This window comes from Nomascus leucogenys, chromosome X (genome assembly GCF_006542625.1).
Source record: "Nomascus leucogenys isolate Asia chromosome X, Asia_NLE_v1, whole genome shotgun sequence".
NCBI lineage: Eukaryota > Metazoa > Chordata > Mammalia > Primates > Hylobatidae > Nomascus > Nomascus leucogenys.
The window spans coordinates 12,176,291-12,201,365 of NC_044406.1; the positions used below are offsets into that span (position 1 = coordinate 12,176,291).

Consider the following 25,075-nt stretch of genomic DNA (forward strand, 5'->3'; position numbering starts at 1 on the left):
TTTTCCACAGTATCACAACTGTTTTCATTTTTCATCCACCTGTTTGTTCTTTGTCGGTTTGCCTAGTCGTTTTTATCATTGTAATCACGACATCCTGTGACTGTGCTCATGAGGTCTGTTTATTTCCACTTTACGTAAACTTTTCAAAATGACAGTTATTTCGTACTCGCTCTCGCCCGAACGCAGACGGGAGGACACTTCAGGAGCAATCCACCCGAAGGAAAAGCACGATTCAGGTCCCGCCTGCCTCGGCTCCACCTCCCCCGCGCCCCTCTCCCAGGGTCTCGGCCGCGGGACCCCGCCTCCAGGCCCCGCCCCGCTTTTTCCCTGGCCCCGCCCCAGCCCGTCGCCATGTTGTTCCCTCCGCGCTGGACGGGAGCAGCTGGAGCTGGAACCTGGCTGCGCTACCGCCGCTGCCTCCTTCTCTGCAGGTCCCCGACCCTCTCTGTGTCCTCATTGCACCCAGACGGGCCGGCCCAGAGCTCCCGGGTCGTCTTCCGTGTGGCCGCGAGGTGAGCGGGACTCGGGACTCCTTCGGGACCGGGCGGAGCGCGCGGGTGTCGGGGTCTGAGGGGGCGGCTCGGGCCTCGCGCAGCTGGGGCGGGGTGCGGTGCGCGCGGGGCTAGCGCAGGTCACAAGGCCGCCCCGGGAGAGAGGATGGCTGGTTGTCTCTCTGCCTCCTGTCTGACGCAGGAGGAAAGACGGTCCCCACACCCTTGGGGAGAGGGACTCACAGAACACACACACATACACAGGGACCCACACAAACACTGGAGAAAGGGAGATACAAAAGCCCGGACACCCGTGCACATACACACGGAGAAATACACCCAGTCACCTGGGAACACACGTACTCGCTAGCCTTTCCCCAACCACTCCGGGACACACATCCACAGACCCCAAACCGAATCCTACACCCGAATGATTAATACGGGGAAAACAAAGGCGCTCCCACGACTTGCTTTTGGCGACCTCTGAAGTTCCACCTAGCAGAACGTGTTTGCTCGATGTCTTATGACCACTCGGGTGAGGAATTCGGAAAGTAAAGCCAATCTTAGAGGCTGCAGGCGGTTTGGGGGCATTATCTGATTCAGACGCTGGCTAATGTTTCACAATCGCGTTCCCTTTTTTCTTCCAACTTGGTAAGTAAAAAGGCAAGATGAGAAATTTAAGTGCTGAACTTAATAAATAGTTGGTGGACGTATTGCCTTTTTTTTTTTTTTTGGTAAGGGATGACACATCTCGTGACTACAGTTCTTTTGAGGAATAACTTTTCTGCTAGTTTCCAAATCGGCACGTGACCACAGTCTTTTCATAGGATTTTAGCGTCCTGATAAAAATCAATGGGCAGAATTTGATTGCTGCTTTAAAAATGTGTTTGTCCTTCGGTCTCTGGCACCACTGTAATGGAAAATCCCTACATTGCCTGTACTCTCAGAAGCTGTCCAGTGGAGCAAAACTAGAGATAAAGAAACCTGGAACGATTCAGTTAGGAACTTTTAAGAAGCCAGCATTTAGTTTTTCCTTTGGAAGATTATGAAGTTATCATGATTGCTTCTCTAGAACTTTAGTATGTTATTTGGATTCCTAAATCTAAGACAATGCTGTGGCAGTCTGGTGCTTTTAGTATTTTTGTGTCTGCTGTAGTAAATTCCTCGTTTATACTACAAAGTTTCTCGTTTGGAGACTTTTGGGATCTGGGCATATTTTTTCGTTTACTGTTTGGAATGTTAGAGTAGATAGGCAAAAACTAAGTAGAACATCATTGGCTTTGACTCCAAGCCGGGTTTTAGAGATAAGGGAAATAATACCTTAGTGCTATCACTTCTTTTCCAACCTCTCTTATCTCTTTTTGTTTCTATCTCAACCATTTCTTCTGTCTAGACTCAGTACTCTGGAGGCCTAAAGATAAGATCCTTGAGTTCTCGAAATTATTTTTTTTTAGCCTCCCCTCATTTCTGACCATTTATTGAGCACTCACTCTGGCGGCGAATATTCCGTACGTGTAAATCCTGTACGTACATCATTTCATTTAATTTTCATAGCATTTCTTCAGTAAGAGCTCCATGTTACTGTTGAGGAATTTGCGGGGGCATAGGAAGGTTTAATCTGTTTTCCAAGATGACCCAGGTTGTGATGGGGTGGAGCGGGGATTCAAAGCTGGTCTGGGTAATTTTAGAGTAGTAGTTCTCAACTGGAAGAGAGGACAATTTTGTCCTCGTAGGAGACGTTTGGCAATGCCTGGAGGCATTTTTGGTTCACACCTGGGGGCAAGGGAGGTGCTGCTGACATCTAGTAGGTAGAGGCCAGGGATGCTGCTAAATATTCTTTTTTATTTTTTATTTTTGTTACTTAATGTTTGCTGCTAAACATTCTGTAACCTACAGGACAGCCCCCCACAACAGAGTTGTCTAGCCCAAAATGTCACTAGTGCCACGGTTGAGAAACTCTGCTTTTCAGCAGTCCAAGTAACCCCAGAGCTTACATTTCAACTGCTTTTGTTGTTTTTCAAATGCAATGTCATTTTCCTATTTGGGATACCTCATCATTTTAACAGTGAGCAGGGGAAAATTCTCTCTACTGAGAAGCATATTCACTTGAAAGATTAAAGAGTGAGTGGCTGGGCACGGTGGCTCACGCCTGTAATCCCAGCACTTTGGGAGGCCGAGGTGGGCTGATCACGAGGTCAGGAGTTCGAAACCAGCCTGGCCAACATGGTGAAACTCCGTTTCTACTAAAAATACAAAAATTAGCCAGGCGTGGTGGCGGATGCCCGTAATCCCAGCTACTCAGGAGGCTGAGGCAGGAGATATCGCTTGAACCTGGGAGGCAGAGATTGCAGTGAGCTGAGATCACACCATTGCACTCCAGCCTGGGTGACAGAATGAGACTCCATCTCAAAAAAAAAAAAAAAAAAAAAAAAAGAGCAAATAATTTCTGGTAGCAGAATCTGTTTTTTGTTGTAAGGCAAAAATGACAAAAAGAACTTAAGAGCTATTCAGAGCCATTAAAGTGGACTTAGAAAGTTTACTTTCTGCATTATTTCAGTTGTCTGAGCAGCCTGTGGGGCACTGAGACAAAGGTGCTGATGAGAAGGGCAGTGGGGAGTCCCAACCTTCCTGAAGCTTGCAGTCCAATCACAGTCATAAGATTAGGTTCTGACATCATCCTAGAACAGAATTAATTGCCTGGGCTACTCAAGGACAGGGGCCAGGTGTTCATTAAAAAAAAAACAAAACAGGCTGAGTGTGGTGGCTCATGCCTGTAATCTCAGCGCTTTGGGAGACCCACACAGGAGGATCACTTGAGCCCAGAAGTCTGAGACCAGCCTGGGCAACATAGTGAGACCCCCGTCTCTACAAAAAATAAACTAAAAAATAAAGGAGGCTAGCTCAGTGTGGTGGTGCATGTCCCAGCTACTTTGGAGGCTGAGGCAGAAGGACGACTTGAGGCCCTGGAGTTCAAGGCTGCAGTGAGTCATGATCACACCACTGCATTCCAGCCTGGGCGATAGAGTGAGACCTTGTCGCTAAAAAAATAATAATAATTAAAAAAAAACAACTCCACACTCGGCACAGAAGTACCTGTGTCATGGTGTTTACTGTGGGCAGACTTAGATAAAATGGGGAAAACTTGATGTGTGTGTTATAGTTTTGTACGGTTAACCACGTGTGAATATTTACAAGAATCAAATTGAGAAGCCATTCTTCTTGAGCATTAAATTCATCCTTAAATTTCACCTCACCAGACAAATAGTTATGCCTGCATTTTATCACTGGAATCGAGAAATGATGAATTTTTTAATGGCTTTTCCATAACTTTCTGGTGTTTTACAGTCTTTTTTTTCATGCCTGTCTAAGATCAGGCCTTTCAAAATATGTACTGCTTCATTCTGGTGGCAGAATTAACTGTTAGGTGAACTTTGGGAGGGAGTGGTTGACTGGAGCAGTCAAAAAGGATCGCATCTCTTTTTAGGCATCACTGAGTGTTATTCACGCAATCAACATGGCATCTTTTTGTTGGTAGCTTTGGCTTTTGACTCATGCCAATGCACAGCACGTTCTTTGCTGATGAATAGATTTCTCTGCCTCTTATCAGGAGTGGGGTAGGGAGGATGTTGAGTTACACACCTCAAAATGATTGCTAGTACATACACATGGAATCTAACAAAAGTGACGTGTTTCATTCTGGGAAGGGTCGAGAGAAATTGGTGCCAGAGTTGTCTTGTTTGATCATTAATTGGCTTGCTCCTCCGGCCAACTTAAGTCACCACATTTCCTTCTGGGTAAAATGAGATGGCTATGCTTTATAATCTCCAGGAGATTATATGACACAAAGTAGAGGCAGCAAATTATTAGCTTCCAAGTAGTTCTGCCCAGGCAATGTGTTAGTTAAGCAGCAGGAGGAAGTAAGCCAAATGGAAGTGTGTGTGTGTTTGGGCAACGCATCTAACTTGAAAGGTGTATGGATAATAGACTCTTCAGTCAAAACCAAGCATAAGAGAATAGGATTTGTGACTAAGCAGGCCATCAACAGAGAACATTTATTAAGGACTTTTTTGTAGAGGAGTGAGGGTGAACTCAAAAAATGTTTCAGGGAGTTTGGCGGAAAGCTGTGATGCAATTGGAAGGCAAGGATGCCTGAGGGAGGAGACATGGAGCCACCTAGGTGTGTAGGCAGAGGGGAGGGAGGTCGGAGGCGGTCCCAGGCTGTGTTGCCAGAGAGCCCAGGGGTGCCAGGGCTAGTTAGATAACTTGGAGGAGAAATCTCTGTTTCTCAACATGACTCTTGATACTGTGCATGTTGTGAAGCTGTGTGCTCTGGGTATTTCCACATTCTGGATTTTTCAAATCCTTTTGTTAATTTTTGACCATGGTGAGTTCAGGCGTTATTATTATGTTGCTTATTATGAATACAGTGAGGATGACTAGGTGTAAATGAATGTAAGTAAGGTAACAGCTAGATCTGCCTGAGGTGGAGAAAGACTGGGTGTGTATTTTGGAAAAAATGGAGAAGTGAAACAGGCTGTTCAGGCTTCACATTCTGGCTGCATGGAAGCCAGCTCATTGCATTCTCCAGGAGTTCTCTGGGAGTCTGTGGACACAGACTCCACTTTTGTCTTAGGCCTGACTCGTACAAACGTATTCTGTTGTTTGACAGGGGATGGAGAAACACTATGGAACAACTGGACACATTCATTCCATTGCCACATTCTTTATTCAAGTGTGACAGAGAGCAAAACAGTATAAGGGAGTTGAACTGACTACTGTATTTTAATTTCAAGTTCGTGTGAATTGGATTAGATTTTTGGGTACAGAAGCTAAGGTAATTTCCAAAAGGTTAGTGCCCATAAGACTGTGTTCTTAAAGTTAGAAAAACCTGGAAAAAAAAAAAAAAGCCTTACAGACCTCTGTTTCTAGAACTTGCTGTGCAGAACTCAAACAGATAGGAGTGTTTATGCAGCTAGGTGACTGCTCTGGTCTGTGCAGTTTCACACCTGTGTATTTGATCAGATGTATATACCTGGAAATACATACATAATGTGGTTGGAAGTCAGATTAGAACTGCCTGAGGACTACCCATTGGTGAATGCAGAACGTTCTTTGGAATGAGTGCCAGTATTCTTAAATAACATTTAAAATAACTATTTAAAAATAGTTGTTTGGGAGCAAACAATTGCCACCCTCATAATCCACTTAAATTTGTGCCCAGTACTTGATTTTTATCACAGCAGTCCCGGAAAACCTAGCTTCATGAAGATATGATGTCATCGAAAGGAATGCAGTGCAATCTAATTAACTCCCCTCCAGTGGGGTGCTCTACAAATGTCAAGTATCTATGTTTCCCTCAGAAATTTAAAATAGCCTGCCCTGCCCTTGTGAATTTGCCGTGATGCTTTGGGGCACCTCAGCATGCAGTTTGGGAACCTCAGGATTAGAAGTTGGTATTATTGGCTCTAGTTTATGGACTACAAGGTTTAGCGGTAAGGAGAAAAGGCATCAAAGTCCGTTTTTTATTCTCCATCCCCCCTTCCAGTATCTGTAAGCTTTTCCCTTGGGCCCCTCATTTCCCCCAGAGCTTTGCAGTTTGGGGATGCTACCCTTTTAGTTGCTAAGCTGAGGGGAGGGACAGACAGGAAAGAGACTGCAGTTCAGGTTTCCTGTGCAGATCGTCCCTCCAGCTCCACTTTCCTTTGTGCTTTCTCTCCATTTTCTGCTGGGTGCAATTCTTTAGGAAGTGGATCTGCTAGGGTGGCACAAGGATGTGGGTCATGGAATCTACAGCCTTTCAGGGACCCCTCGAGCCTCCGGACCCGGCCTGTCTGGAGAAGTCTCGAGAAGTGCCCGTGTGCTGTTCAGTTCTTTTCCAGTTCTCTGGTGGGAATCAGCTTTCTCATTGTTGGCTGCTGCTTTCCGCATTAGGTTTCATTGTCTCTTCACTCTGTCACTCCGGGACCATTTGCTTTCCACTTTCTAAATTTTGTTGCTGTCTTGCATCTACAGTTGTTCTTTCTTGGTGTCCTTTTTGGATTTGTACCTTACGTAGACCTTTTCTGTCACTGGGTGGGAGTGAAGATAACACATACTTGACCTGCCCTATTAGACCTGGGGAAGTTTGTGGACTTGTGTTTATTGATGTATAAAACATGGATGATAGTGTCCAACTTGCAGGTAATTTTAAGGTGCTATATGCCAGGTACCTGGTAGATATTCAGTTAATAGTGGCTGCTAATATAATTACAGCCATAGCATTTATTATTTGAGCAAGCAAGGCAATAGCAATAGGTAATGTGAAAAGTGGACATATTTCATGTGTGGCTGAATGAAGGGTGTAAGAGAAAAGAAGAAAGAGATTTTCGAAATGGAGAAAATAATTAGCTCAGTTTTAGATATGTTGAATTTGAACTACCATCAGGGTACCAGATAAACATACTATACAAGGGGTTGCAAATTCTTGTCTGGCTCAGACATGCGGAGATAAACTTTAGGAATCACTGATTTTTATAGCCCAAGGAGATACCATCTGGAAACAGGTAAGGGTTTCAGTCTCGTGAAATAGCTTCATGAAGAGCTTGTCGGGAAAGGGAGCTGTCTATGTTGAAGAAAGCTAAGGGGCCAAGGAGGAGAGAAAGCAGAACCTGTTATCAGAGTGGTTTTATGGACAATTAGGAAACATTTTCAAGAGGATTACTGCCAGGCTGTTTGGACCTGATAGAGGCAGTAATGGGTGGTAAGTCCTGGCTCAGACTTGAAGGTCTCCCCTGTGCCTCTAGCTACATGTGTGATCCTGTGTAAGACACTTTCGCAGTTAGGCCTGTTTCCTTATTTGTTTTTAAAAAACACTTGAGGCCAGGCACGGTGGCTCACACCTGTAATCCTAGCACTTTGGGAGGCCAAGGAGGGAGGCTTGCTTGAGCCCAGGGGTTCAAGACCAGCCTGGGCAAGATGGTGAGACCTTGTCATTACAGGAAAAAAAAAATTAAAAAAAAAATTAGCGAGTCTTGGTGGTATGCACCTGTAGTCCCAGCTACTCTGGAGGCTGAAATGGGAGGATCACTTGAACCCAGGAGTCTGAGGCTGCAGTGAGCTATGATCATGCCACTGCCCTCCAGTCTGGGTGGTAGAGAGAGACTCTGTCTTTTAAAAAAAGAAAAAAGACGTGGGTACCCTTCCAAGATTTTAGTTCATGCACATTCAGACAGATGGCTACACCTGAGAGAATTCACTGTCTACTAGCTGGGCCTCAGGTGGAGATGCTGGTCAAATTTGCAGGTGTTTTCTAGAAACATACACAATAAAGTCCTGAGAGAAGAACTTTTCCCTATATTCACCTTAGGGTTGTATGTACCGTAGGGCATTGAGATGAGGACTGAGAAAATGCCATTGGATTGGCCATTAGGAGGTCTTCGCTGACTTTTGCTGACAATCAGGGGAAAGGATGGGGTGGGAGCCCTGGTGTCCTATAAGCTGAGCAGAGAGTTAATCAGGTTTACAGGCAGATTGAGAAATGGGTAGTGATGGGCAGAGTGAGGTTGGGCTTGGAAAGCTTTTTGTGAGAAAAGTCCGTTTCAACACTTCCATAGGGGCAGACCTGGGGGATCATTGACAAAGTGAGAGTTACATTGGATAAACTGAACTTGATGAAGAGCTGCCTGCAGTGTTGAGTGGTATTTGGGAGCCTCTAGTCTAGTTGAGTCCTATATACCGGACATAGCTGCCCCTCTTTAAATATATCTTCTTAGGAAATCCTCACTCCTTGTAATTAACTTGTCTAACAGTCGAGAAGTTTCCTTTTGCTGTGGCTCCATGCCTTGTGGAGCCCCTCACTCAGTGAGTTTGTATAGTTCCCCAACCCCTAGCTTTGTCTGCTGTAAATTAAAGACATTTGGTTTCTTATCTAACTGGAAGGGAGGCCTCAGAACCAGTGTTTGTTTAGGTGATAGCAGAACGTTGCAGATCATTTTTGATTTGTGTTTTGCTGCTTTAATATATTTTTCTGACATATATGTTCAAATTCATTCCTTTCATAATTTGTTTTTCTTCCTGAAATATCTACCTTTAATTCCCCATGTTCTCATCTTGTGACTTTTATCTATGTCTTCACATTTTAATTCTGTCTTCCAAAGTGCACTCTTTTCTTTATTGTCAAAAAGTATTGTAAGTGCCTTTTACAGGTAAATGTCTTATCGCAGGTAGATTTATGCTTGGTTCTTAAAACTTAAGCAAAACAAAAAATCAAAACATTATCCTCACTTCTCAGGACCAGCAGTTTCCCATGAGTAAGGCTGTTGACTGAACTATCATAGTTTATGGTCAAAGTGTGATATTCATAAAAGTCTCATGGGTGAGGGAGAGAAAGAGGAAATACTGCTAAAGACAGAAAGTCTTGAAGGGTGTTGTGAGCTACAGAAATGGATCACACATAACATACAAATGATGCAGGCATGTATCAATCATTTCTTGGTGTCCAAACTCCTTTAAGATCTGATGAAACATTTTTTGTTCTTTCCAGAAAAAAAGCGCAAGCACACAAGCTTCCACCAATGCTCTCATCCTTATTTCACATGTGATTCTAGGGAGTGTATTTTCCCCCTGAAGCTCATTTCAGGGACTCCCAATTAACCACATTCTAGGCCTGCACTGTCCACCGCAGTTCCCACTAGCCTCATGTAGCAATTTAAACTAGTTAAAATTAAATGAAAAATTCAGTTCTTCAGTTAGACCAGCTACTTTCCAGTGCTCAATAGCCACATGTGGTTAGTGGCTACCATATTGGACAGTGCAGATTATAGAACATTGTCATCATTGCAGAAGGCGCTGTTGGATTCTGCTGCACTATAGTTTCATGATGGTTTAAGATTTAGTTCCTTAACTAAATCTTCTTTTTCTTTTTTTTTTTTTGCCCTTCTCACTTCCTCCCTTCCCACGCCCCCCACCACTGTTAGTGATTAGTTAGCATACCTACACAGGTGCCTTGTTTTAAGAAAAATGTTGACATATTTCTTAAAAGTTAAATTAGCTGATTCAGCTTCAAAAAAAGTTACTTAATTGAAATAAGTTCTTTCAGTAGGGGAGGTGCTCTGACATAGCGATAGTATGGTTTGATAATACAGTTTTTCTCCTCTAGCTGCCTCCTGTTCTTGAGGTAATGCTCAGTGATTAACTAGATAGGACTAGATAGATAATTTATTTCACCTTGGCAGGTCTTGCCTGTAAGTTGGCCTGTTCTTACGGTATTTCCTTTTCTTTCTTTTGCTTCTTCCTGCACACTAAATATGGTATTTTCTGACAGTATTTTTCTTAATTCTTTATTTTTTTGGTAACTTCTTGCTGTAGAGCTGGTACCCATTAGACGTAATGACTTTCCTTGACTTGCTTCTTGCTCATAAATTTCCGTAAGACAATCAGGAAGTTTTTAGAAACAAATAGTGGAACCAATTAGGCTGTTAAGTGAGACACGCCTAAATTAAGCTATGAGGAAATAAATACAGCTCCAGCAAAAATAGAAATAATTTTCAGATTATCCATGCTTTTGTTTCCCTGGTTTTCTTTGAACATCATTTCCTCAAGCTATGAAGTGAAATGAAGTGGTAAGTACACCTCTAAGTAGGACATTCAGGGTGAATCCAAAGGAACTTGTGAATTTGACAAAAAAAAAAAAAAAAAAAAAAAAAAAAATCTGTTCCTAAATTTAAACCAGGAGTGATAAATTCATTTTAAGTTTTTGGAGGGGTTACAGAGTATGTGTTTTAAAATCTCAAGTTTTGAGAAGGCAGTTTACAAATGATGCCTGCTCTCCCTTTGGCAGCTTATTAAGGAATGTAGTCGTTTTTCAGCATTTGCCAGCTCCCTGTCGCAGTCAATCAATAGTACTTATTTTAAAGTGGGATTCTCATTGGGATTGCAAGTAAGAATCAATTTTTTTGTTCCTACCCACACATTTTAATAGACCTCAAAAATAGAATGTGGGGAGAACTGATAGAGAAACAAAGAATTTTAAGTACAGAAAGCACAAATAGAATAATAATAGAATAACAAGAATAAAAGAGGAAGTAATATACTCTTCGTTCTCAATTTAGCATTTATTTGCACCTCACCAAATGTAGAGCATTGTACGAGAAGTGGCAGAACAAAAAAGGGACAAGTGAATGGATGCAATTAGGTGTTGTGTGTCCCTCCCAGGGAGTTGACGTTGTAATTAGGAAACAGACACATACACAACTGAAGGTGATTAGAGCATAAGTAAATGAGAGCTGTAAAGAGGTGGAAATGATGATGAGAGCAAAGAAAAGAGAAAGTTTAGGTTGCTGGGGCGGCCCTGGCTTCCTACATGAGATAATCTGGACTAGGCTTCTGATGACTAAGATTGTCATAGCCGTCGAAGTAGGGAGGGGCCTCGTAGGCCAAAGTAACAGCCCGAGCAAAGATATGGACAGAAAATGCCAGTGATAGGTGTGGGGATGGTGAGTAGTAGGGATGTAATTGGGACAGGCTTGTAACTGAGGTTGGATAGCTCTTTGAATGCCATGCTCAAAATCTTGTATAATAAAAATAATAAATAAATGAATTTAGTTATCTGTAGGAATGGAGACAATTAGATCCAGGACCAATAAAAAAAAAGTCTAACTTCAATCGCATACACAGTCATATTAGAGATTTATATTCTTTTTTTTTTGGAGACAGAGTCTCACTCTGTCACCCAGGCTGGAGTGCAGTGGCACAATCTTGGCTCACTGCAACCTCTGTCTGCCTCTCCAACAATCCTGCTGCCTCAGCCTCCCAAGTAGCTGGAACTACAAGCATGCACCACCACACCTGGCTAATTTGTGTATTTTTTGTAGAGATGGGGTTTCACCATGTTGCCCAGGCTGGTTCCTGAACTCTTGGGCTCAAGCGATCTGCCCATCTCGGCCTCCCAAAGTGCTGGGATTACAGGCATGAGCCACCGTGCGTGGCCAGCAGATTTTAATTCTTGATGCTTGGACCTTGAGGCTTTCTATTCTTCCCCTTGGTTTATTGTAGGGTATGGCTTTGGAAGCCAGCAAGGGGTTGGAGAAGGCCAGGGAAAAGGGTACTACTGATAAACTATTCATGAACAATTGATAGTATAAGATAAAAGTACATAATGGAAAAGTTGGGAAAATAGTGTTACAAGAAGGAAAGGGTTAACATAAAATGTTCTTTTGTCTTTTGAATTTTGCCGTATCTGCTGGCAATGTGGTTCATTTTTTTTCCTGCCAGTGACCTGCTTATCCAACTTTACATTCGGATTAGTGTATGACACAGACAGCACATGCTGGTACCAGCACATGGTATGGGAATCCTAAAGTAGTGTCTGTTGTACATGTAAATGATTTATTTAAAGGGATGCTGCTGAAGGGACAAGGAGAACATTTGTAGCTCTAGTTGTGTAAATCTAATCCTAGGGTCATATTTTTAATTCTCAGGAGATTTGCATATATATTTTTACATACAGTAAACATTTTTTTTTTTTCAAGGCAGGGTCTCGCTCTGTCACCCAGGCTGGAGTGCAGTGATGTGATCACAGCTCACTGCAGCCTTGACCTCCCCAGGCTCAGGTGATCTTCCTACCTCAGCCTTCCGAGTAGCTGGGACTACAGGCATGCGCCACCATGTCCAGCTAATTTTTGTATTTTTTGTGGAGATGCAGTTTCACCATGTAGCCCAGGCTGGTCTCAAACTCCTGAGCTCAAGTGATCTGCCTGCCTCCGCCTCCCGTAGTGTTGGGTTTACAGGTGTGAGCCATGGCGCCTGGCCGAATTCACCCTTTTAAAGTATACAATTGATTGGTGTTTATAGTATATTCACAGAGTTGTACAACCATCACTACTATCTAATTCCGGAATATTTTTATTACCCTCCAAAAAAAAACCCCATACCCATTAGCAGTCACTCCTCCTTTACCTGCCACCACCCCCCACCCCATCCCTTGACAACCATGAATCTACTGTCTCCATATTTGCCTATTCTGAACATTTTATATAAATGGAATCATACAGTAGGTAGCCTTTTGTTCTGACTTCCTTCACTTAGCATAATGTTTTTGAGGTTTATCTACATTACAGCATTGCATGGATGTATGCCGCATTTTATTTATCCATTCATTAATTGATGGACATTTTCTTTCTTTTTAGGGGAAGGTGGTTTGATAATAGTATGGGTATGCATTTTTTTGGTGCAATCTGTATGGACATTTCTGTAATTGGATAGTACATATCCATGTAATGTGAGTTAAGAGAGCGTGTTTCACTTTTATTAGACATAGTAGGCATGCCAATTACAGAATTCCTTATGGTAAATGGTAGAGGCACGCACAGGGTGGTTAGGAGTGTCAAGGAAGGGGGTTCAGTTGGAGATGTCCAGTGGGTGTTCGGGAGGAGGTGAGGTCTAGCTGCATCCACACAGCTGACTAGGAGTTAGACAGGTAAAGGGCCAGGGATTTGAACGTGAACAAGGTAAAACATGAAGTCATATAGTAAATATCTTACTGGAGGATCAAGTGTGAGGTATAACCACCTCAATTTTCATTCGTAAGCCCAGCTGACACTGTTAGTAGTGGAGAGGGATCATAGCAGCATCCATCCCAGCTTGTCCAAGGCCTTCCTCCCCACCTCACCCACAGCCCTTCTCCCATTGCATCCAGTTAGCTTTCTGGACTCCTTATCTGACCAGGTCACCCACTGCTGAAGCTATTTCAGAGGGTCCCCATCATTCCTAGAGTACAGGCAGAAATCCTTCCCATGGCTTCTACTCGCCTCCCTGCTGCTGGGCCTCTTCCTTCAGTCCTGTCTTTGTAGCATACTCTTCACTCTCTAGCCTCCGGGTGCTCGGGCCTACCTTGAGTTCTCCCAGTTCATGCCAGGGCCAGGCTTCTTTGGCAGGGCCTTGGCATGGATTGGTTCTACTTTCTGGTTCCTGTTCCCTCCTCTTTTCTCATAGTTTTCTCTTGCTCCTGCTGAGCTTAGCCTGTGGTCAAACCTACTTCCCCTGGGTCAAATCCCCCTCCAGCGGAATCAGACTTTGGTGAGGGCTGTGTTCTCATGGCAGCACGTGGCTAAAATGATCATGGTGACATTGCTTTGGAACATATCACACTAGAAACCGATGTACAGTCTCTCATTAACACAGTGTAATACAGCCTAGTTTACCTCTGATGTTGGAAGTTACCTCTTTTTCCTTAACTGTAGCTCAGTAAGTGAAATAGTTGGCTTGTGTTACAGGATCATGTTTGCATGTAAATTAAGTCCCCCAGGTGGCTGGACTCTCGTGGACTCAGGGAACTCCGTAAGATAGTGGCACGGGGAACCTGAGTCTGATTGAGAGAGCCCCAGGTTTACACATTGTGCGTCTCACTCACCGAGGGAGATGGTGGGCAGAATCCCTTGCATTGTTTTAAGTTGTTCTTTGATTTTTGGTTGAGTGTGAATAGTTGTACTTTGTACCATATACCTCTCATTTTGTGAGGTACAGTTGTGACTTAAATGCATTTTTGTGTGGATGTCACCTTCACCCAACTACAAGCTCCACAAACTTGGGACTGTATGTGTGGCTTGTATCCTCAGGGTCTGGCTCATAGTAGGAACTCACTAAATACTTATTGAAAAATTCCTTTCCCAATCGTTCTACCAAATGCTAAGCTTCTGCAAAATTTGACTCATTTCATGTAAAACATGTTTTAAACTACTTAAACTCTAATAAAGCATAGACACTCACATGTGCTTTATGCTACATGTCAGTAAGATTGGAGATTACTAGTTCTGTCAGGTTAACCTTGTTCTTGAGCAGATTTTGAAATAAAGCAAGTGGTTGAAAGATTCTTACCATTCGCAATTGCTTATTTTCATTCTACCTGCAGCAACAACAGTAGAATCTCAGAAACAGATGCATAGGCAGTTGGGACTGACATAGCCTAGTGGGTTAAGTGCCTGGGCTTTAGAGTCAGTCGGCCATGTTCATATCTTACTCCCACCTTTTACTAGGTGTGTGACCTTGAGCATGTCTGTAACCTCTCTGAGTCAGTATCCTCATGTGTAATAGGTACTAAGAAGCTTGTGAGGAATAAACACAGTGTTGTAGCTTGCATAACATACTGGGCTCAAGGCTAGCTGCTATTGTTGTTGTTTCATCTTCAACCCCAAATGTCAGGATTTTGAAGAGTCTCATTTTATTATTGATTGAATTTATAAGTTAAGGACTGCTATATGTAAGTCCCACAAAAATGCCCTTTGCTTTAAAAAGTGGTGGGTGGGGAGGGTGGTTGAAACCTTTGGTTCAGACCAATAGAGGCTAGTACTTTAGCACAGTTCCACATAGTGATCACTGGGAGACCTTGACATTGAATTTGATCTCTAGGACTAGGATCCTTCAGCTTCGTAATGTAGGCCTATATCATCCTCTAATTTGTTCTGCCTGTTGCCCTTACTGAAGGTTGATGTAAGACATGACCATAAAAAGAACCTGTCTGTAAAACTGCCAGTGAAGACTTCTTCATGTATTCATTTCACAGACACTCTTGCACTCCTGTAATGAGCCTGGCACTGTGATGAAACTCTTTTCCCGTGTCGTTTGAATGCATCTTCTCAACAACCCTAGGAGGTAGGTACTGTTGTCACTGTTGTTCCCATGAGGCTTCAGGATGTTAAATTGCTCGTCCATGGGGCTGTGCTCATGGCATTTGGTGCCAGGAACAAGTTTTCTTTTCTGACAGTGTGCTTTGATTTGCACAGAAACAAGAGCGTTTTCATTTTTGCCTTGGCTGCCCTGAATGAAGCTGGGCTACCTTGAGCCTTAGCTTGACCTTTCCTATATCACGTTGGTGCCCCTCCCTCACATGGCCCTTTTCTGTCTTCCCTTTTGTGTTATCTTCATTTTATTCTCTGGAATATGACTCATTCTGAGCCACCCAAAATTTGGGCAAGTTTTGAAGAATGAATGAAATGTTACACATTTCGTCTTGATACAATTTCATAGCTGTCTCTGAATATAAAACTTAGAAAAGAAGATGGGTAGATGAAAAACTTTTTGAAAAACGCAATGATTAAAGTAGAATATTTGATTGTATGACTTTTTTGGGCTGAGAAAGGTCATGGACAGTATTCAGGTTTTTAAGTTAAGAATCTGGCTGCTAATAGAACTCAGATACTGTACTTTAACATTTTAATTCTTCATTTTACTCTTAAAATTATGAAAACATACACTGCTAAGGTGAGCTAACTTTTTTATGTAGATAATGATGCTTGAATTGAACAATTAAATTAGGGTAAAATTTATGACCTATGTAATATGCTTTTCTTATATAGATTTCTTTTTTTTTTTTTTTTCTTAGATAGAGTCTAGCTCTGTCCCCCAGGCTAGAGTGCAGTGGTGCAATCTTGGCTCACTGCAACCTCCGCCTCTCGGGTTCAAGCAATTCTCATGCCTCAGCCTCCTGAGTAGCTGGGATTACAGGCATGTGCTACCACGCTCAGCTAATTTTTGTATTTTTAGCAGAGATGAGATGAGGTCTCACCATGTTGGCCAGGCTGGTCTCGAACTCCTGACCTCAAGTGATCTGTCTGCCCCAGCCTCCCAAAGTGCTGGGATTACAGGCATGAGACACTGTGCCTGGCCCCTTATTCAGATTTCTTTATAGAATTTAACAGAATTGCTAATGTTTTAACCTTGGTGAAAATTGTTTGCCCTTGGACAGTCATTTTAAACTGTGAAGTATAAGAGACTTCACATTACCTTTTTAGGCAAATTTTGAAAATAACGTAGTAGGATCCTTTTATTTATTTAACTTATACTAAAGAAATTTCAAAGGATTTTACTGTTTTTAAAGAAAAAATAATATTTTTAATGCCCATAAGCTGATTGTGGTTATATTAATGTATAGATCGAATGAAACTGGCTTTTGTTAGATGTCACTGGTAAATAAGATGGTGTGTACAATGATTTATATCACCATGTGTGTTTTTATACAATGCTACAGTTAGAGAGATATTCTTGTAGAAATTCATTATTTTAGCAAATGCAAATATATTCCCAAATAGGAATATGTGGTAGGCCTCAAACTGTAGATGAGAAATGTAAAAAATTGTACCCTATACTCTGTTTCCTGGTGGGCTGGCATACGCCAAATTCATTTGGTCAGAATGAGACAAACTAGGAAGTCCCACATTATTATGAAAAAAGAACTATCAAAGTGTCTTGACAAAATTACAAATTACCACTTTCAAGGAATTTCTAAAACTTAATTTAGTAGATATATGCAACCAATAGTCTGGGTGGGGTTTGTTAAGATGCATGATCTGGCTTATAATTTGATATAAAGATGCTAAAAATTCAATGATGTACAGTGAAACTTTGTGTCTGGTAAGGCAGTTAGATCAGTAGAGACTTATTAAAATACTGGAATAAATGATGTCTGTTGTACTCTCATAACACAACATGGAAATTGTGTGAAAGGAACAACACTGGGAGAGTTGCTGGGGCAGGGTTCCCAGTGGAGGTGATGACCATGCTGAGCTGTTCTGAAGGCACAGTGGTTCACTGGGGGGTCACCAGCAAGGAGCAGCATATGCCAGGGTGGAGGCAAGAGAGTGTGGGGTGTGCTGAGTGAGTGGAATTGAATTTCAGTTCTGGGTGATGGTGCACTCAGAATGACTGAAGCAGAGACTGTGAGGGGAAGGTGGCTAGAGTGAGGCTGGCCAAGAGCAGGGGCCAGGTGTCTTGCCTTAGAAGTTGGACTTAGTTCTGGATCTCTGGGAAACAACCCACTGAAGAATTCTGAGGAGACATTAGATAGATGGTTCCCCTATGTCAAAGTAGTTGGTTTGCTTTTATGGTTTTCAGTCTTTTCTCTTTAAGTTGAAGTTGTTGAAGCAAGATGCCAAAGAATTAAAGCAGCCAATTTAGCACATTGTTACCTATGTCAGGAAAGTAAGGGGGTTGGGACTGTTTCAGTTTCCTCTTTAACATTAATAGTCTGGATATTGAGTAGAGCAATACATTTGAAATTGAAAAAGTCTCTCAAAAGGTGTGCACCTTAACTGCCACACACTTGTGTTGGACAGTTTAAATTGTATTAATTATAGTAGTAATTACTGTAGTATTAATTTGTTTTGTTGGTTTTTTGAGATGGAGTCTTGCTTTGTCACTTAGGCTGGAGTGCAGTGGTGCAATCTCAGCTCACGGCAACCTCTGCCTCCCAGGTTCAAGGGATTCTCCTGCCCTCAGCCTAGTACCTGGGACTACAGGCGCTCGCCACCACGTCCAGCTAATTATTTTTTATTTTTTATTTTTAGTAGAGATGGGGGTTTCACCATGTTGGCCAGGCTGGTCTCGAACTCCTGACCTCAAGTGACCTGCCCGCCTCAGCTTCCCAAAGTGCTGGGATTACAGGTGTGAGCCACCGTGCCTGGCCTGTAGTAGTAATTTGAAAGAACCAGTAAGAGGTAGGGACTAAGGTATGTCCCATCATTTTTTAATAGTATTTTCCCATTCACTTGATTTCTCACTATACAAATGACTACAAGGTTTTTATCAGAACAGTGGAGCATGTGGCTAGAAATGCAGAATTCCTACATGTTATAGTAAGTGTTCAATTACACTATAGTTGCTCACATTGCATATAACCAGGAGACAGCCAGATAACGTTTACTGCAGTGATTTTACAAATTCATCCTGGTCAGTGTAACAATTATTGTTCATGTCTTTATTGCCTTCCCATGGAGGGATTCATAATACCTACTTTCCTGTTAAGGTTATTGACCAAATTTGCTCTAGATCTGTGTTCTCCAATTGGCTCATTAAATGTGGCTATTTAGTTAAAATTGAATAAAATTTAAAATGCAGTTTTTCACTTCCATCAGCCACATGTCAAGTGTTCCACAGTCACATGCAGCTAAGTGGCTGCTATATTGGACATTTCCATTGTTACATAAAATTCTCTTGTACAGTGCTGCTCTAATAGTTATCTTCTTATATACATTTTAGTATACTTAAAAACCGTTTAATACTGAAGTACAGATTAAATGATATAATCTGATTCGAAATAACTGGGGAGAAGGGAGAGTTGGAGGGGTTATGGAGGAAACAAGATTTGCTGTAAGTTGATAATTGGTGAAGCTAGGTTTAGAGTTCATGGGAGCTCATTGTATTGTACTCATTATATAGAAATTTTGTATATGTTTTAAATTTTTCACAAGAAAAATGTAAGCAGAAGGATTAACCAGGAACTGTGCTCCCATCAGCGCCTAGAAGTAGCTGTCTGTCAACGGGCATCTGAAATCTCACCCCCAACAGGCTGGCTCTTGTAGTGTAGTAAAGTTTTTAATCCTGCCACAGGACTTCTAAAGAACACATATAGTACCACATTTTCATTTAAGGTTTCTTTCATTCCACCTGAAAACACACAAGTAGCAGCAGTCTCATGTTCCTTAAGTGTTTGAACTGCCCAAGTGAATCTTGTGGGTAGAATGTGCTAGATTATATTAAAGTAAAAATTCCATTGCTGCTGACATTAATTTGAACAAATTCAAAATAGTGTTCTTAATGAAGAGAATAAAGTCCATTTACTCAGTGGTTGGTTTATATTTTATTTCACAGCCGGATAAGTCAGTTTCTGTCTCTGGCTTTCCTGGTTAACAGCACCTGTGTCTGAAGAGCGGTGGAGGGAGGGAGTAGTAAAGTCCCTGGTATGAGAGAGGCCTTAAGTGAACACCATCACTGTGCACTGAAGGGCTGTTTGAAGTTGTTAAGAGAAACATGTGGGCCGGGCATGGTGTCTCACGCCTGTAGTCCCAGCACTTTGGGAGGCCAAGACAGGTGGTGGATTGCTTGGGCCCAGGAGTTTGAAGCCAGCCTGGGGGACGTGGTTGAGACCCTGTCTCTACAAAAAAATAGAAAAATTAGCAAGGCATGGTGGTGTGCACCTGTGATTCCAGCTACTTGGGAGGCTGAGGTGGGAGGATTGCTTGAGCCTGGGAGTTCAAGGCTGCAGTAAGCCAAGATGGTCCCACTGTACTCCAACCTGGGTGACAGCGAGATCCTGTCTCAAAACAAACAAAAAAACAAAACAACAACATGCGAACTTTGGTCTCCTACCCATCTCTAACAAATGGTGGGGCTTACTATGAGCAGAGAGGGGCTTATCATAGAGTAACGGTTCAGAGCAAGGGCTTTGGGGTCAGACTTGGGCTTGAGTGCCAGCTTCACAGTCAACTGTGACCTGAGAAAGGGGAAGAGTGAGCCCTTCCCAGCTGTTTCAGAGAATAATGGTAGAATAGTAGCCTGCACATGGCTAAGTGCTCAGTAAACAACAAGTCTTATTATTAGGTATTCCCTGGGGCCATATGTTTTATTTCAGCTAAATGCTGATATTCATAGAATCATGTAGAAGAATGTGTAGGTATAAAGGAATGTAATGGTGCCTTTTTATTTTACAGGGTTCTTGAAGCTTTTGAGATTAACAATGGCAGGAAAATCATCACTTTTTAAAGTAATTCTCCTTGGAGATGGTGGAGTTGGGAAGAGTTCACTTATGAACAGATATGTAACTAACAAGTTTGATACCCAGCTCTTCCATACAATAGGTGTGGAATTTTTAAATAAAGATTTGGAAGTGGATGGACATTTTGTTACCATGCAGATTTGGGACACGGCAGGTCAGGAGCGATTCCGAAGCCTGAGGACACCATTTTACAGAGGTTCTGACTGCTGCCTGCTTACTTTTAGTGTCGATGATTCACAAAGCTTCCAGAACTTAAGTAACTGGAAGAAAGAATTCATATATTATGCAGATGTGAAAGAGCCTGAGAGCTTTCCTTTTGTGATTCTGGGTAACAAGATTGACATAAGCGAACGGCAGGTGTCTACAGAAGAAGCCCAAGCTTGGTGCAGGGACAACGGCGACTATCCTTACTTTGAAACAAGTGCAAAAGATGCCACAAATGTGGCAGCAGCCTTTGAGGAAGCGGTTCGAAGAGTTCTTGCAACCGAGGATAGGTCAGATCACTTGATTCAGACAGACACAGTCAGTCTTCACCGAAAGCCCAAGCCTAGCTCATCTTGCTGTTGATTGTTAGATTGTTGATGCATTCTAACCAACTCACACATATACACAAAGTCAACATGGGGATGGAGAAGAGAATTAGCGTTTGCAGCAGTGTATCATCTACTAATAAAATTAAACTAATGTTGCTGCTTCATTAGTTGGTGGGAGAAGGGACACATCCACTCATGGAGGAATATATTTACTCAATAATGGCACCTTACATTTATAAATTGTAACGGTTGTCTAATAACGTTTCTTTAATTTAAATATGTAAGTCGCAGAGCTAATAAATGAAATGACCAAGACTTTAATTATAATAAAAGTAAGAAATTGACTATTCTAGAAGTTATACTTGGATTTTTTCCTGGGAAAATGGAGAACTACTTTTTATATGTGTATGTTTTTATGCAATTAGCATTGTATTCTTGGTTCGGGGAAATACTTTCCTAAAGCAATAATGTTAGATATTAAAGATTAAAATCTAATGTATTTGCAATGCATTGTTAATTTACTTCTTCATTCTCTTCAAAATAATTTAACCATTCCTGTTTTCATTCTACATACTAGAATTACTCTCACTAGTAATTACTCATCATTTGTGTGCCATTCATGCACCCCCACCCCCATAAATCGTTCCACAGTCTCAGGGAGGGTGGGCCCCCAGTGGTACAAGAGTTGCTTCATACAGTCTGTAATACATCCAGCTAAATTCAAGCTGTCTATGAATGGAAAGCCTTTCCATAGATAGAGTTCAGTTTTAAGAAAAAGGCTAACTACTGAACTTGGAGAACAGACAAATGCGCATTTGATAACTGATGTCACAATTCCAATGTACTGTGAGGAAGATACAAAATTACAATTCGATTAATGGACTAAATATTTTTGTTACTTTCTTGACCCTTGGGGAAAGTCTCTTAATTGAAGTTAAAACATTCTTTTATAACACAAGACACAAGCTAACTTTATCACTCTCAGAAGAAATACTAAGAAGGATTGTACTTTGTGAGAGGGTAAATGAAGACATCTTTATTCGGCAGTGTATTTACTTAGTGTCTTCTCTATCACTGAACATTTAGTGATTTGCTCTCAAGGAGATTTTTTGTTACAAGAAGACTTGTTGCAATGATCAGACTTGATAAAGCAAATTGTGGTCTTTTGTGGATGAAGTTCATATGCTGTGTGGTTGGTGACTATCTGATTCTATGGAGGCTAACCAAAGCCTAGACTGAGTGTGGATGAGACCATCAACTGGGGAGTGATGGTGATACCAAAGGACATGCTGGGTGAGGGGAGCTGGCTGTCATGTAGGGAGTGAACCACTGCCCCCTGCCAGAGATACAGTTCAGTTTTAAGAAAAAGGGCAAGGCCCGGCGCGGTGGCTCACGCCTGCAATCCCAACACTTTCGGAGGCCGAGGCAGGCGGATCACGAGGTCAAGAGGTCGACACCATCCTGGACAACATGGTGAAACCCTGTCTCTACTAAAAATACAAAAATTAGTTGGGCATCGTGCCTGTAGTCCCAGCTACTCGGAAGGCTGAGGCAGGAGAATCACTTGAACTCGGGAGGCGGAGGTTGCAGTGAGCCGAGATCACACCACTGCACTCCAGCCTGGTGACAGTGAGACTCCAGCTCAAAAAAAAAAAAAAAAAAGCAAACTACTGAACTGGAGAACAGACAAACGTGCATTTGATAACTGATATAACAATTACAATGTGCTGTGTGGAAGATACAAAATTACAATTCATAAATGGACTAAATGTTTTGGTTATTTTTCACCCTTGGGGAAAGTTTCCTAGTTGAAGTTAAAACATTCCTACTATTTATTACTTGTCTTAGAAGAAAACCTGTTTATATTTCTGTACAAACTCTTCATTTTAATATTATGACACCACCATGTAAGTTCTCACACAATATCCGTGTGAAGTGTTAAGTAGAAAAACACACCAGTGTGGTACCCAGTGAAAGGTGGTGTCTGGAGAGTCAGTGGTTTCTGGAACTCTGGACTGTCAACCAGGAAGTGTTGAAGTGACTGAAAAATTAAAGAGCATGGGTAATAGCATGGGCAGAGCAGAGATTGAGACGATCTATGTCCATGCCAAAGGAAGCATCCTAGAAGTTTCTGGCTATGGCAAGATGACAAAACTCGGTGTACATTTTATCTGGATCACTTTTGGAGCACTAAAGCAGATAACCAACTTTGTGCTAACATACATGTGCTTAGGAGAGCCTGATTTTAAGACTGACTTCACCCCATTGCTCTTGTGTTCCAGAACCTTCAAGGGACATCACCTACCAGATCCAAGGTTTGCCAGCTTAGCTTTCCTCATGATGAGCTATCTATCAGCTGTCAGTTCTACCCACGTGCCCAAGTGCTCTTCATACCTTCACACCTGCAGTGCTTTCCTGTGCAGCCTACCTTGGAGGTCCCACTCAATGCTCCACTTCCCTTCCAGCTCCTTTAAAGACTCAGTCACATGAAATTTGGCATTTAGCTTTAGTAATATACTCACAAGTGTGTTACTAGTTCCTACCTCACCTTCACCAGCCTGGAGAAAAGGCTATTTTCAGGGTACCACTGTTGTGCAGCTGAGTCAAGTCTTCCTGCTCTCAGTCACCCTGCTGCTCTTGGCTGGCCTGCATCACAGCCCTCTGGATGATATGCTCATTGAGGGTGGGGCCAACTATATACAAAAAAATACACGTTTGCTGAAATTACTCCTAGATTTCTAGATGAGTATGTACATTTTTCTGCTGCCAAAGCTTTGGCATCTAGTTTGAGTCAATCTGAGCTCTATAACAGGTGAAGACATCATATTAGTTTGCAGACTATCAATAGGAGAAATAGGACGAAAGCAGCACTTTAAAAATGGATATTAAACTACCACAATCTTGAACAAACATCTTTATTTAAGAAATCAAATAGGGTAAAAATTATGCAATTTCACACAAGGATACAAGACAAAGCTTAGAATTACTTGCTCAAAAGTTATTCAGAATGGAACAAAATTGTTCAAGTGCTCCCAATTAGCACAGGCTGTATTACTTTTCAATGGACATTTACTATTTTACATTAAGATCTACTTATCATAGGAACAAAGAGACAATTCCCAGCCCCCTCTGGTGTATCACCTAAAAGGCTGAGTACAGATGTTAATGTAATCCAAGCTTTTCTTTGACAACAATACTAAAAATTGCCTTACAATTTTTTACGAGTATCAACAGTTTACTGTCTGAGGGAAAGGAAATATAAGAATATAAAGTGACAGAAGCAACACACTTCACTGTGGCCTGCAACTGCTCCCAGCCTCCTATTTTATAAACATGATTTGGGTTCTCACATTATAGCAGGATCACTATTCCTAGCCTCTGGTGGAAGCAGACATGTGACACTTAGCACTGCACAAGTGTTTCTTTGGCTTCTTGAGTAGTGCTGTGTGTACTGCCTATACATTTTTATAACATCTCTAAATGCATAATGTCAACGTATGTGCTATCACATTTCACTCCCAACTGCAGAATATTTTAATTTTAAATCTATCTACCAAATCTTGACTATGACATTTATTTTTGGGTTGTTATATTAAGATCAACCTATCTGGGCAGGGCACGGTGGCTTACACCTGTAATCCCAGCACTTTGGGAGGCTGAGGCAGGAGAATTGCTTGAAGTCAGCAGGCAGAGGTTACAGTGAAACAACTGCCATTGCACTCCAGCCTGGACGACAGAGCGAAACTCCATCTTAAAAAAAAAAAACCCAGAGATCAACCTATCTGAATTGGGCAAGTCAAAAGCTTATTCCTGGCCGGGCACGGTGGTTCATGCCTGTAATCCTAGCACTTTGGGAGGCTGAGGTGGGTGGATCAACTGAGGTCAGGAGTTTGAAACCAGCCTGGCCAAAATGGCGAAACCCCGTCTCTACTAAAAACACAAAAATTAGCCAGGCATGGTGGTGCACGCCTGTAACCCCAGCTACTCGGGAGGCTGAAGAAGGAGAACTGCTTGAACCCGGGAGGTGGAGGTTGCAGTGAGCCAAGTTGTGCCACTGCACTCCAGCCTGCACAACAGGAGCAAGACTCCATCTCAAAAAAAAAAAAAAAGAAAACACAAAAAAACCAAAAAGCTTATTCCCAATGTTTAAGTACAAATATTTCATGGCTGGGCGTGGTGGCTCACGCCTGTAATCCCAGCACTTGCTGAGGTGGGTGGATCACGAGGTCAGGAGTTCAAGACCAGCCTGACCAATATGGTGAAACCCTGTCTCTACTAAAAATACAAAAATTAGCCAGGCATGGTGGTGCACGCCTGTAACCCCAGCTACTCGGGAGGCTGAAGAAGGAGAACTGCTTGAACCCGGGAGGTGGAGGTTGCAGTGAGCCAAGATCGTGCCACTGCACTCCAGCCTGCACAACAGGAGCAAGACTCCATCTCAAAAAAAAAGAAAACACAAAAAAACCAAAAAGCTTATTCCCAATGTTTAAGTACAAATATTTCATGGCTGGGCGTGGTGGCTCACGCCT

The 25,075-nt window shown here is 42.2% G+C and overlaps 1 protein-coding gene across 2 annotated transcripts; it reads left to right on the plus strand.

The window, feature by feature from the left end:
* The first annotated feature begins 320 nt into the window (after window positions 1–320).
* RAB9A (RAB9A, member RAS oncogene family) lies at window positions 321–21,052 on the plus strand. Of its 2 annotated transcripts, XM_003261042.3 has the most exons (3): window positions 321–512; window positions 15,028–15,116; window positions 19,949–21,052. In XM_003261042.3, the coding sequence occupies exon 3, from the start codon at window positions 19,975–19,977 to the stop codon at window positions 20,578–20,580; it is 606 nt and encodes a 201-aa protein (XP_003261090.1). In that variant the 5' UTR covers window positions 321–512; window positions 15,028–15,116; window positions 19,949–19,974; the 3' UTR covers window positions 20,581–21,052. The 2 variants fall into 2 exon arrangements, with proteins under 2 accessions (XP_003261090.1, XP_003261091.1); XM_003261043.4 differs by lacking the exon at window positions 15,028–15,116 and having other exon boundaries at window positions 345–512.
* The last annotated feature ends 4,023 nt before the right edge of the window (window positions 21,053–25,075 follow it).